Source organism: Anser cygnoides, chromosome 1 (genome assembly GCF_040182565.1).
Source record: "Anser cygnoides isolate HZ-2024a breed goose chromosome 1, Taihu_goose_T2T_genome, whole genome shotgun sequence".
In the NCBI taxonomy this organism is placed as follows: Eukaryota; Metazoa; Chordata; class Aves; order Anseriformes; family Anatidae; genus Anser; species Anser cygnoides.
The window spans coordinates 147,260,032-147,273,069 of record NC_089873.1 but is presented as its reverse complement, the minus strand read 5'-3'; the positions used below and the strand labels follow the sequence as shown (position 1 = coordinate 147,273,069).

At 48.3% G+C, this 13,038-nt stretch overlaps 1 protein-coding gene across 2 annotated transcripts in view; it reads right to left on the bottom strand.

Moving 5' to 3' along the window:
• Positions 1-7,855: 7,855 nt before the first annotated feature.
• Positions 7,856-13,038, bottom strand: part of SH3RF3 (SH3 domain containing ring finger 3) — a 238,815-nt gene continuing 233,632 nt past the window's right edge. For both annotated transcript variants that reach the window (XM_066985177.1, XM_066985186.1), the window contains exon 10: positions 7,856-11,136. In XM_066985177.1, the coding sequence (XP_066841278.1) occupies positions 10,968-11,136 (169 nt within the window). In that variant the 3' untranslated portion in view covers positions 7,856-10,967. The remainder of the gene's footprint in view (positions 11,137-13,038) is intronic.

Below are 13,038 nucleotides of genomic sequence, written 5' to 3'. Positions count from 1 at the left end.
TCATATCGTGCACGTTTTATTTTAATACCAGCCGTAACAGCACATCCTTCCTCTTCCAAGTTAACTACTTGCTCAGTAAATCTCCTTGTGATGATTCTCAGCCTCAAAATCTAAAAATGTGCCTTACCTAAGTGTGAAGGAATGTTCTTTAGTAATATATTCAGTGGTTTACATCATAAAACATTCTTTGAAGTAAAAACTCCACAGCTGATGGCTCTGTCCTCTTGCACTTACTGTCAACACCAGAGCAGGAGGATGCGCTGGCTCTGCCAGGCACTGTGCAGATGCTCACTGCTTCCTCCTGCGATATTCTGTAATGTTTTCTCAGGCCAGGTGTGAAAGGTAGAGGTTAGAGGTGCAGATGTAACCAAGTAAGACAACATGTACATCAGAAGACTCCCTCCTTAGGAGAAAGAAGTCCCTGGGATTTCCGATGTGACGACTTCTTGTAGGGCCGGAGGAGTGATGTCTGGTCCTCTTTAGGGTGGGCATAGGGATGGGAGCAGTCCGTCTAAAGCAAATGGTAGGGACAGTGGAAGAAATAACTCCTCGCCAGCTGTTGCAGGAGGAGAGACTTCCCTGCTGACATCTAATTTACATGGAGAGGAACAAACTACCTGCTGACAATTTCCTACAGTTTCCTGATGGGAAAGAGCTTGGTATTTCAGTCAAATAAAGCACAAAACGATTCTTAGCAATGTGAAGGTGTTTTCTTCTCCTTTCTGAACAAACCCCAGTGAAATAAAACAGTGAATTCTATTTCATTCTGCACAGTTGTTCCTCTGGGTGTGACGAAACGCTTTGTGCTGGGGCTCGAGTAGGTCGGCGCGCTCTTGCTCTGACACCGGCAGCCTCCTGACGCTCTGGGACCAGCGATGTCCAAATAACAGCAGTCCCAGGGGCAGCAGGGGACTGTGGCAGGAGGATGGCTGGGGCACCGTCCCAAGGGACAGGCGGAGGGGACGGGTCCTGTCTGAGTACCTCCTTCAGGGCATGCCTGTGATTATTTTCCCCAGGTATGTTGGATTGCTCCTTCCCCAGCTTGAACTTCATGGCTTTTCTTTGCCCACGCAGGCTTTGCACACTTTCCAGGTCCTGCTGTAATATTTCCCTGTCCTCACTTTTGATTCCGACACCTCCCAGTTCCATATTGGCCCCAAATGCGGCTTGCTATTTTCTGTAAAGAATAATAAGACATCAGCTTGACAACTACTCAGCTGTCTGCCAGGACATGTGCTCCTGACGAGGCTGTTCTCTCGTTACCCGCCCTAACGAAACGAAGCAGTGACAAATCGGTGGGGTGTCTTGCCTCGCATCCAAGGCCGTGAGGTCATGTCTTGTGCTCGTGTTGATGAGCGACCAGCTCAGCTGCACGCAGCTCTGGGTCATTTAGGATGGGTCCTGCAAGAGAGCCAGGCACCGTGGTGGGCCCGTCGTTAAAACAGCGCCCTTTGCTCCCTGGTGTGTCACCACCGGTGTCGAAAGCCAGCACTTCTTCACATGATTAGCCTCTATGGACCCAGGAGGAGCACGTGCGTCTCAGACCCCACCTCAACAAGCCTGAGAAGGGGTTGCAATGGTCTCGGAAATGACTTGTGTTGACAATAGACATTTAATAGTTTTGTGTCTTTTTGGCTAATCTCAGTGATTCCAGTGGGTGAGAAAGCGAGGACAGATTTTTACTCTACTAGCTGCTCAAATCCAAGAGAGTATTTACCTTATCATTTAGAGAATTAAAAATCAAAGGTTTGCCTTACATTTTTCTGTTAGGGAAAACCCTGACCTGTATGTACAAGCTTCTCCCATGGAGGTGCTGCAATAACTCCACAGTTGGTGTGTAAAGCTGAGAGCATCCTTAAATCTCTGTAGGACTGTGATATCATATCCTTTTGTCTGTTTCCCCACCAGGATGGGAACTTCATCGACTTCTCTTTGGAAAATTGCACTTCTGCTAAATGCCAGCCAGGACGAGGCCTCCCTTAAGGCTTGTGCAAGCGTGGGGTGGGCGCCAAGAGCCCGGGTGGCCTGCTTCGCTTCAGGCCTGCTCCGCCTGGAAACCTGAGGTAAAAAAACAAGTTAAACTTATTAGGATACGATGGAGATTTAAGTGAGACATTAAAGAGATGTGTTTGGAGTAATATATTGGATTTGGTGTAATTTTATTAAGTCAGAGTTGGATTTGGCAGTGTGCCTGCCTGCCCCTCGCAAGTGCATCATAGGCGTGGTTGATGGCCCCAGTAGTGGGAAAGGGGCAGGCCCCACGGGTGGATCTTTAAATTCATCCTATCCCAGCTAGCACCAAGGAAAGCTGATGCCTTAGAGGGGCTAAAATCAAGCCTGAAACCCTTCTAAACAGAAAACAGGCTGGGTTCACATCCAGAAATGATTACCGGCCTTGCTATTCAACACCCTAAAAACACATTTATGTCTAAATTACAGCTTCTGCTCAGTGAGGATGGTAATTTTCGACTTTCTACAAAGGTCATTTCGTGCTGCATGCCTCCTAAAAGCGTTATTTTCGGGTATCCTCTCTTCAGTCACAACTGCACCCGGGCCATTAGCAGAGCCGACACCACCAAGCCCCCTCCTGCACGGCGGAGGGACGCGGTGCGAAGACAAAGGCGAACTAATCTGCATCGAGCCGTAATGAAACTAAATTTCACCTTAACCGTGTTCGGCTCTTCTGCCGTCTTCATCGCATGCCAGAGGCCTTTTTCCTAATTGAAAATGATAGCTCCCTGGGTGCTGGGGAGTCACATGGCAGCCTTTTATCGCTGGATGTATTATGTGCCCACTATATTTCACATATTGCCTGGAGAAATGCGGCAGATTTTATTGATATGAGGGACAGTTCCTCATTGGGTTTCTCTGTCTCATGCGTACATTCTCAGTGCAGCTCATTTCCAATTTTATTAACGTCTGGGATGTGGCAGGAAGGCTTCCATACAAAAATTAGCAGAGAGAGCAGGGAGAAAAATTCCCCGATGATTGGGTTACGGGGATGAACACCCACCAACTTATACTTGCAAACATAAATGTGCTTTAGTAAAAGAAAATGTGCGCAAAAGAAGCCCCTCAACTTGCTTGATCATGAAAAAAAAAAAAAAAGAAAGGAGATTCTTTTGTCCTCAGAAAGGTTAATCTAGTCTCTCAAACTGGGGAGATTAATGAAAGTGCAAAACCTAATGTAGTTTAGAAACTAAGTCAGTTTTAGAAAGCGAGATAAGGCTAATGACAAAATAAATCACTCTATGACCATTTAGCAAGTGCTTTATGACTGACGAGCTCCTGGGTGGGTGCACTGTCCCCGCAGTGGTCGTGGCAGGGCCAGCTGCTCACTGCCTGCCTGGACAGGGCTGGGGTGCAGCCGTGCCTGCTCTGAAACTGCGCACAGCTCTTTGAGCCCTTAGCTTGGGCAGCATTGGAGGAGCGAGGGGAGATGTTGCTCCAACAGCTTCTGGAGCATCTGGCAGTGCCCAAGGATGCACAGCATTAGGCACGACCAATAAGGAGGTGATGCTGAGGCTCTCCACATCCTTGGCACACCCTCCCTAACTGCTCACCCATCCCGTCCCGTCCCGTCCCGTCCCGTCCCGTCCCACAGGTTGTGGGGGCTGATATGTGCCTTGGACACTCGCGGTCTCCCTCCACTTCTTGTCTATGAATAATTTAATGCCCATCAGAGCAGGCACTGGCAACCTGATCCTCCCCGCACCAGTCGTGCTCTCTTGCCTTCTCTCCCTCTCTCTCTCCCTCTCTCCCTCTCTCTCTCTCTCTCTCTCTCTCTCTCCCCTAATGAATATTTATTCAGACAAAGTGTAGCAGTGCTTTTTACAAATTGTCTTGGGCAAAATTTACCCTTAATTGGGTGTGTGTTTCCAGAGCACTTTACTGTCCTGTACTCATGGTAAATGGACGGAGGTGCAATATTGCAGCAGCAGCTTTTTGTATAAAGCCATGGAAAATGCTCAAGAATACATTTCTCTGCCTTCAAATCTGAATAAATGATGCTCTATTTAATGAAAAACTCTTCTGTGAGGACTGGAGGGTCAAAGGAAGGATGACTTCACTTCTTCCTTTTTGCTTTGTTTTCCCTTTAAAGTGCCTTTTCAGAGCCCCCTGACATCAATAGAAAGCTTAGGCGTGGGATCATTTCTTAAATGCGTATTTATGTATTTGGATTTGCCAAGCTGTCCTTCGTCTTTCTTCTCTCATGGTGTGAAGCATCCCTTGTAAAGGGTCGCTGAAGGTCTCGCTCACAGCAGCAGAGCCAGGGGATGAAACCAAAACCCTGGTATCCCCCAAACACAGGGCACAGCCCTCCCAGGTGGGCTGCAGTCCCCACTCCTTGATTGCCCTTCTAAAAGCACAGACTACCGCAGCCCCCCCAGCACATTCACTTGCTTTCAAACGGCCCTTTCAATGTGGATTTTGGTGAGTTGTTTGGCTGCCTTGTATGGAACGGTCTGTGAGCCCAACCATTTATATACACACAACTTGCGTTGCTTTTGCAGATCTATTGCTTTTTTCCTGCCTCGTAGAGAGCCGTGTGCATTTTTCTGCATGAGACATATTTAAAACTGAAAATAAAAATAACACATTAATCTTTTCCTTCCTCTGCCTCCCAGACGAGCAAAACTGTTGGAGTAAACTCAAAACTGTTCCTTAATTTATGGAGAAATGCAGAAGCCTAAATCAAGCTCAGAGACGATTATATCACAAATTTTCCGTGGAAAAATTTCAGGGAGAGCAATTCTGCGAGACGCTGAAAGCGTCAAGTTCTTGACCCCCTCTGAACTGCCACAGACACCTCTTCGCTCCAGGATAAGGGTAAAGAGGATTATCGTTTTCCCTTTGGAAAATGCCACACCACCTAAATGCCATCACAGCTCTCATGGCTAGCCTCAGGCAGGCTGCCTGCATGGAGTGCTGCCCCAGTACCCGCAGCACAAGAGGCAGCCGATAGCAGTCACCCCAAAACTGGGTACTGGAGCAGGATGCAGGAACAAGAAGTAGGAATGCTATGTCAGGCGGGTTTTAAGTCTGAATTTTGCACTAACTTTTTTTCTTTCTTTTTTTTTTTTTTTTCATTCAACAAACCAGAACAGAAGCTGCTGCACATCCAGCCTTGGGCAACCAGGTGGGGAGACACCGCCGAGCACGTGGTGGTGGCCTCTTGGGAAGCCGTCAGTCTTTATCGTATTGCATTTTTCAGATGTGTTCTGTAATTATTCCTGCACTGGGAAGGACATAAATATCCCACCAGAGCAGAGCCTGGGAGCTGCTGGAGCGGCGGTGCAGGGAAGGGGATGTGGACGTGTTACGTGTCCCAGTGCACGGGGCTCCTGGTGCACTGTGTGCTCGCCAGACACCTTGGCAGGGCTGCCGTATACAAACCCCCTCATCTAACAGGAGAAACAGGCCAGGAGCATGGCAAATGGTTTTCTGTCTGCGCTCCGGCCTCTCCGTGTGTTTCATCAGGGAGAACAAGACAGGAGCCCTGGACGTGGCAGGGCTGCGATGGTGGCTGCTCTGTCATGCTCCACGCCAGCTCGGGGGCACGCGAGCTGCTGGAATACGGCTGGAACACTGCTGTGCTACATCTTGTTTCAAAACTCCCCGGTTTGTTAAAAAAAAACCCCACACACCGAATGACTGATTCTGGTCCATTAAAATATGTAAACAGTGGCCCCACCGTTTAGCTGCCACGTACGTTGATGGCCTCTGTGAGCTGAAAGGCAATTCTCTCCCCTGGCTGCGCTATCGCGTAACCTCATCAGAAGACGAACAGCCTCCTTACCCCCAAACATTTTGCAATTTGCATTTAGATTGTTCGGTGCCGACGTTCAGAGTAAGACACTTCCCGGCTCCGTCAGACAAAACCCGGTTGTCATTTAGCACAGCGGCAGCCAATTTACGTTCCCATTAATGCGGATCCCAGGCAATTATATGGGGAGGGGAGGGGGGGGGTGATCCTAACAAATTGCCTCCCACCCCCGTGCCTGCTCGGTTTATTGCCAAGCGGGCAGCTGCAGGGCAAATTGGATGCACCCGTGAAGAGGAGCAAGTTAATGCTCTTCTGCTACTGCTACTGGGGAAGGAAGGTGTGGGGGGCAGCTTGTGGATGCTTTGAGTCCCTCTGCAGTATCACCAGCTGGGAGAGACTCGAAAAAGTGTTGAAAATGCCCTTCTGTGACTTCCTTGCTGAGCCCATGGGCTGCTGCTTTCTTTTTATGGGCAGCGGAGGTCTCAGCAGGGTGGAGATAAAGAAGAGAGCTGAGTGATAAGCATATGTGGGGATGGGCTCACCTGCAGCTGAGCTGCCCCTATAACTATGGGGGGAAGACGAGCCCAGTGCCAGCCCCTGCCTGGTGGCCTGGCTTGTGTGGCTGAGAAAAAACAAGTGGTTTTCTGTGGGTGGGGGAGACACCCACACTCCAGTAATTGGAAATCCATCTGTGGCCGCTTGGAAAGTTATTTTTGCTACATGAAAGGCTGGGATGTGAGGACAGGGCCTTCTCCAGACTGTATCACCTCTTGGCTCTCTTGCTAGGACAGCTCATTTATTTGGCTTGGCAGCGGCGCGCCGAGCTGCGGGTCTGCCAGGTTCACCATGTTGTAAGGAGCTGCTGATGTCAGGAAGAGCTTTTGGACGCAGGAAAGCCCCGCAGATGTTGTCCAGGTGGTTCTGCTCTCCGCAAGCAGTTTAGGACCAGCCAAGCCGCGTTACAATTTTACGATGATTATTTTTCTTTTGAAACCCGACTGGAATCACATCGCGCGCTGGAGCAACGTGCGAGGTGCGGGGCTGGAGCTCGGCGAGGTACGTGGCCTGAGAAAGTAGCTGGTGTGCTCCTCCCGATGGCATTTTGTACCGTCCTGTTGGTCAAACCGGGCAGCTGGTGAGGCTAAACAGGAGGGAAAGCTGCTGCCTCTCCATGTTTTAATTCCTGCGTTTCCCACGTTTTAAAATTTTTGACTCAGGAGCCAGGTCTGCAGGTTCCCCGGCTGTATGCAGCCCAGGGGACACATGGGGCACGCTGACAGCACCTTGCCTGTGCCCATGCAGGGGTCTTCTTCTGCCCACCAGCCTGCTCAGCCGGAGGGATGTCAGAGCATGCCTGCAGCCTGCTCACAGGGTTGAAGGCTGCTGAGGTCCTTGAAAACGCTTATGCTGCCACATCTCCTTACAGCCCTCCCTGCTACCGTGGTCCCTCTTCCAGCCAGTCATTGAATCATAGCATCACAGAAAGGTTTGGGTTGGAAGGGTCCTTAAAGCCCACCCAGTTCCAACCCCCTGCCATGGGCAGGGACACCTCCCACCACACCAGGCTGCCCAAAGCCCCATCCAGCCTGGCCTTGAGCACCTCCAGGGATGGGGCAGCCACAGCTTCTCTGGGCAGCCTGTGCCAGCGCTTCACCGCACTCTGAGTGAAGAACTTCTTCTTAATGTCTAATCTAAACCTCTTCTTTTAGTTTAAAAACATTCTCCCTTGTCCTGTCATTATCTGCCTGAGCAAAAAGTTGCTCTCCATCTTTTTTATAAGCCCCCTTTAAGTACTGAAAAGTTGCAATAAGGTCACCCCAGAGCCTTATTTTCTTTAAGTCCCTGCTCTCTTCCTCTGGACCTGCCCCGCTTTTCTCCATGTGTCACCCCACTGTTAATTTCTCAAGATTTTGAAAAAGCACAGATCTGCCAAAAGAAGAACCAGAAGGACATTCTGTCTTCTGGTTGGGCAGATCTTACCTTTACTTGGCCTTTACTTATGTTGGGATTACTACTTTTTCCTTGCAAGCCTCAGAGCTGCTAACGTTGTTTGTTCACTTTGCTGTCTAATGAAGAGAGAAACCTCAATCGAGTTGCCTTAATGTTTATTTTATTTAAAGAATCAGAAACACAGTCATTGTAGTTCATTTGTACTCATATCCGCCAACATGTCCTAAACCACATTAACATTCATGTATAACAAAGCATTTTCTGAGCTGTGCAAAGTCCAAACAATTTGTTCAATTACTTGAACCCACTTCTAGAACAGCAAACCTGGCATTTTACAAACTGAGGCCACCATAAGGATTCTTCTCCTTTCCCTCCCTGTTGTAGGAGATGCAAATCTCCTTCCCCTTTCCCTTGTAAGACAGGTAGAAATTAGACCACAGTACAAGTCAAACCTCTCTCAGCCCAGGACTTTCCAAATGGCACTGGGTCACGTTTCCGTATCACTGATCTGTATTTTGTTCTGCACTTGTGCTCCCTGCATGGAGGTGATTTGTCCAAGAAGATTACTCAATAACCCGAAGTGTGATGCTAAGCAGTAAACAGGGGCCAGAAAACAGCTGTGATCAAAACAGATCCCCCCTCCCCAACTATTTTTCCTTGCAGGAGGTATGACTGGAAGGGTTGTTGTCCATTAAGAGAAACACCATCCTCCCTGCAGAATATATATTAAAGCACTGGTTTCACGACACAACATCTGCGTGTTTCCCTTTATCTTCTCACATACCAACTTTCGTCCTGTTAGAGTTAAGCGTTAAAAGGTGGAAATCTGGAACCATTTTAGATCTGGCTAAACACAATAGGCAGCAACCAAGCCGTCATCCTGTTCTGTTTTTCTTCGTGTAGTAAATACACCCACGGAACAGAATTTTAAAAGAACTTTAACCACTGTAAGTTGTCAGAAAAATCTCCTCGTCTCTGACAGAGCTAACCCAGAATTTTTATTGGAATCGATAACACGCATTTTGGCATTTCCAACTTGCTAACTGTGCAGTTTCCTGTTTGAGGCGCAGCGATACCAATTCTGATTTGGACCAAATAAATGGACTGATATGGCTCTATTCTCAAACAAGTCTTTCCAGAAGACATTTCTTCAATCTCTTATTGGTTATGAAAAGGCAATTTCCTCTCAACAGTAACTAAACTTTTAGTGGCTGACTCATTACAATCTGGAATACGAACAAATGCGGCAACGTTGAATATAAAAAGAAACATCCTGAAAATAATGCCTCCCTGTTCGAAGGTGCTATACTTGGCCATGGACTGTGTTTCTGGAATCTGTTTGTTAACGTGTGACAGCAAGAAGAAACTTATTTTACAGAGAACAAAGTCACAGAGCTGAACTTAAATAGGAACGTTCACTTACACGTTTTTGATATGTACTAGTATACACGGCTTGAATGAAAACAAAACTTACACCTTCACATATGAAATACTGGCAACGTAGTAATGATGATCACCCACTGGGCCTCTTCCTTTTAATAAGATCATCTCCAGGTTACAGTGCCTCCAACATGCTTTTAAATGACCACCACATGTTGGCTTTGGCGAAGAGCCAGCCGCCGGGAAAGGCAAGGTACAGATACAGCTAAGAAAATTCTTTCATCACATTTCATTCACCAAGAGCTGATTTCTTTTTAAATACTCTCACAATTACATTATTGAATTTTTCCCATTCTGCTTCATAGGAATAACTGACTAAACTCGCTTTACATTTATTGCACCTTTAAGTCCCTGGTAGATGGAAGCTCATATTGCCTGATACGTTTTGTATTGTAGCTTGACTGTGTTAAGAAATTGAACAGTCTTCAAAAACTGTACATTTCTACAGTAAGAAATCGTGTTTCGGTAATGCTAATTACAGCCGTCGCAGATCAGCTCTCATCTCCGTGATGCAACAACAGAGGAAAACTCCAAGGTCCCTGCGCGTGCTAGAACCTGCAGTGTTCTTCTTATTGCCATGAAAAAGTCAATTAAAATGACTCCTCCGGGAATTGCTTCCAATTCTGGAGTAATTATCACTCTCCAGACAGGATGCTGTGCTTCAGCGTGGGTCTTCAGACACTATAAATATGCAAGAGAGAGTGAGCGTGTGCATATTGCACAGGCACGCTCCTCAGGTATATTTATCAGTGACCAAGCAGCTTTTTCTCTTTTCCTCTATGAAGCATGAACAAATAGTCTGATCTCAATCTTCAGGTACGCTTCTGATTTTGTATGTTGAATGCAAACTTTGTTGCAGCCTCTCTGTTTAACCAAACCGAATCTTTAACAATTAAAAAAAATAGCACCAGATGTATGAAAAAGAGGAAATGTCTGATCTAGTAGGAATATATATAAAGTATAACAATTCTTACAGTAAAAAGGTACATCATACAAAAAAGCAATGGAAAGTGATACGGAAGGACAAAACTCCATGCTGCATATAATAAGGGCAGAAGACAGGCAAAAGGGATTCTGCTTGAATAACCGCAGTCTAATGGTGGAGCCGAACTTCCTCCAGGATCTCCCCGGCACGAAGGCCGGGACACATCGGATGATACGGGACTCTGAGCACTGACACACTTACTGACAAACTCACGCAGCATATCTTTGAGGTATATAGAAAGCATGACGTTAACGTTTTGGACTCCTCCTTCTTTCTTGCATGACGACGCGCAAATCTTTAGTCGTGTTTTTTTTTTTTTTTTTTTCTCCACCCTCCCCTCCCTCTTCTTCCGTCAGGAAAAACAAAATCCCAGTTTAAGAGCTTCCTAGCACACCTCCGTGAACTCTCAAATCCATCTTGCATAGGCCAGTAATAAGAACACTGCAGCTCTGACAAATAAGTTACAGCAATATAACAACTTTCCTCTTAACTTTTTTTTTTTTTTTTTTTTAAAGATATTTTCTCTATAATTTACACAAAGGGATAACAGCCGGAGTTCAGGTTACGTACAGTCCGAATGGGCGTCCTTTCAGTCTGTGATTCCAGGTGGAAGGCACTACTTCAACATACCACTGTATGCACCGCGCGCGGGTTCAGAAGCACAGCGGGGCGCTGCGTCTCCAGAGCTGTAGACTGAAGGGCCTGGGGGAGTCTTTGGAAATAAAAATGGCAGTGGTTATCAGTCCAGTTTCCCTTTGCTGTCTCTTCTTGTGCTATGCAGTTTCCCCTGAAAGCTCCTCCAGTCCAGAGAGCGGTGCTCCGTCCTCAGAAGCTCTCTACAAAGCTCCCGGGGAAGAGGCCCGTCCTGCCGTTCCTCTGTAGCGTCCCTTTGTACCAGCCGTCCTCCCGCTTCTTGTGCACAAACACAATGTCTCCTTCCTTCAGTTCGATCTCCGCCTCGCTCTGCGGCGGGTAGGGAACCACAACGCGGTACCTTCGGAAACAAAAAGGCAAAGACGGCGTCAGACACATCCACCTGCCTCTGATATGCGGCATGGAGCAGCCACACCACAAGACATGGGTGGACGTGGCCAGGCCTGCACTCGTCCCCCCCTCAGCTTGTTTTGCACCGTCCTGAGCCCCCACCTCCTGGGCTGGACGCGAGGGGCTGTGTGAGCAGACAGGGTGGCTGTTGGAAAGGGAGACACCCCCCCAGGCCCCACTGAGGGCCCAGGGAGATGCCTGGGAGGGATGCATCCCCAGGGAGATAGGTGCGTGCCAGCCACCGCTTGGCTGCTGGGAACCTTTTGCCTCTTGCTGGTGCTGACCTGTAAAGCGAGACCGAAAAGGCAGCCTGGCTTTCATGCTCCTTTTGCTGCTAATGAAGTGTCAGCGCCAGCAGCTGCCTGAAACCCCATGTCAGGCCGGCCTGCTCCGGGACAGAGAAAGGAGGCTGGCTTCCTCCTCCCCTCCTGCACCCAGCGCCTCTGCTCGGCCCCATTCCTCAGCCCGGCGGCCCCAGGGGCTGCTGCTAGCTCGGCCAGGAAGAGCTTCGGGACATGGGAAGATTTGTAATTGGGAAAAAAACTGGCTGAGTTTTGAGGCAGAAACATCACCTCGCCTCTCCCTCCCCCGCTTCCTGTGAACCAGAAACCTTGAGGAAAAATACGTTTGGAAACATCAGTAAGTCAGTTTTTCTCCAAACAGTTGTGTCTGAGGCAGCTACGTTTCCTACTAAAACTCAATATCAGGGGAAGATTGCTAGCCAGCTCGGCCAGAGGCTTCGCTGGGACGTGCTCTGAAGCCGGATGGTGACAGCAGGACGGTGCTGCCACATGCCCGGAGTGACAGCCTTGCTCACTGCCACATCCCTCCATCCAGAACTGGAATTGGCAGGGCTCTGGCAGACTGCCTTTGGTATCAGCAGAGCAGCCAAAGCACTTCACGTTTGTCTTCTTGCTGTGCGTCTTGTGAATGTGCTTTGGGTCCCTCAGACCTGGGAGGGAAACTAAACTGCAAAGATGTGAAATCGCTTTCGAAGCCTCTCCAAACCAAGAGGGAGCCCTACCCTGAACCGTTCACAGGGCTCCCTGGGAACAGGGCTCTCAAGAGTCACTTAATTTTAACGAAGCAGTGACAGCTCTGATCCTGACAGGGCTATTCTGCGTCAGGCTCATCAGCAGCCGTCCTCCTGAGAACTTTGCCCAGGCCCTTTTACACCAGTGCACTTGTGAGTGGAGCTGGGAACACATTTCTGCCTCACTCTTCTTCCTCCTCAGCACGTGTACTTTCACGGTCCTCTGGCATTTGGTTAACAATCAATACCTGTCTTGCTAATTGCAACGTAATGAATATGGTACGATAGTTGCCAATTGATTATCTAAAGCCCATCTCCCGAGGATTAATATTTCCACAACCACTGAACGGCCGCTGATGCCCCAGTCATGCTTTCACCAGGCAAGCATTTATTTAAAATAATATCATGTCTTTTAGGACCGAGTTCGACAGGCACTGAAGGATCTGGAGCACTACTCCCTGCAGCCATTCCCTGTGAGGTGGTACCAAGGCAAGGGGTTGCTGAGTGGCAGCTGCTGGTTTTCTTTGCAGGCATTTCTGAAGTACCTAGTGACCGCCGTTCTGAAGCTAGGGACCCCATTTTGACACGACAGTGAAATTACCAGATCTGGCTATACGTTTGGACACCTCCCCGGCCAAACATCCTGTTAGGTGGAAACACATTCAACTCCGTTTGGAGTGGAGGTTCTGCTCTAAAACCTGATTACAGCCTCGTTAACTTGACATGGCAACACTGTCATGTGGAAAATAGGTGTGTTCGAGTGCCATCAAAAATCTGTCGGTCATCTCCGTCCCTTGGTCAATAAATCTCACTGTTACT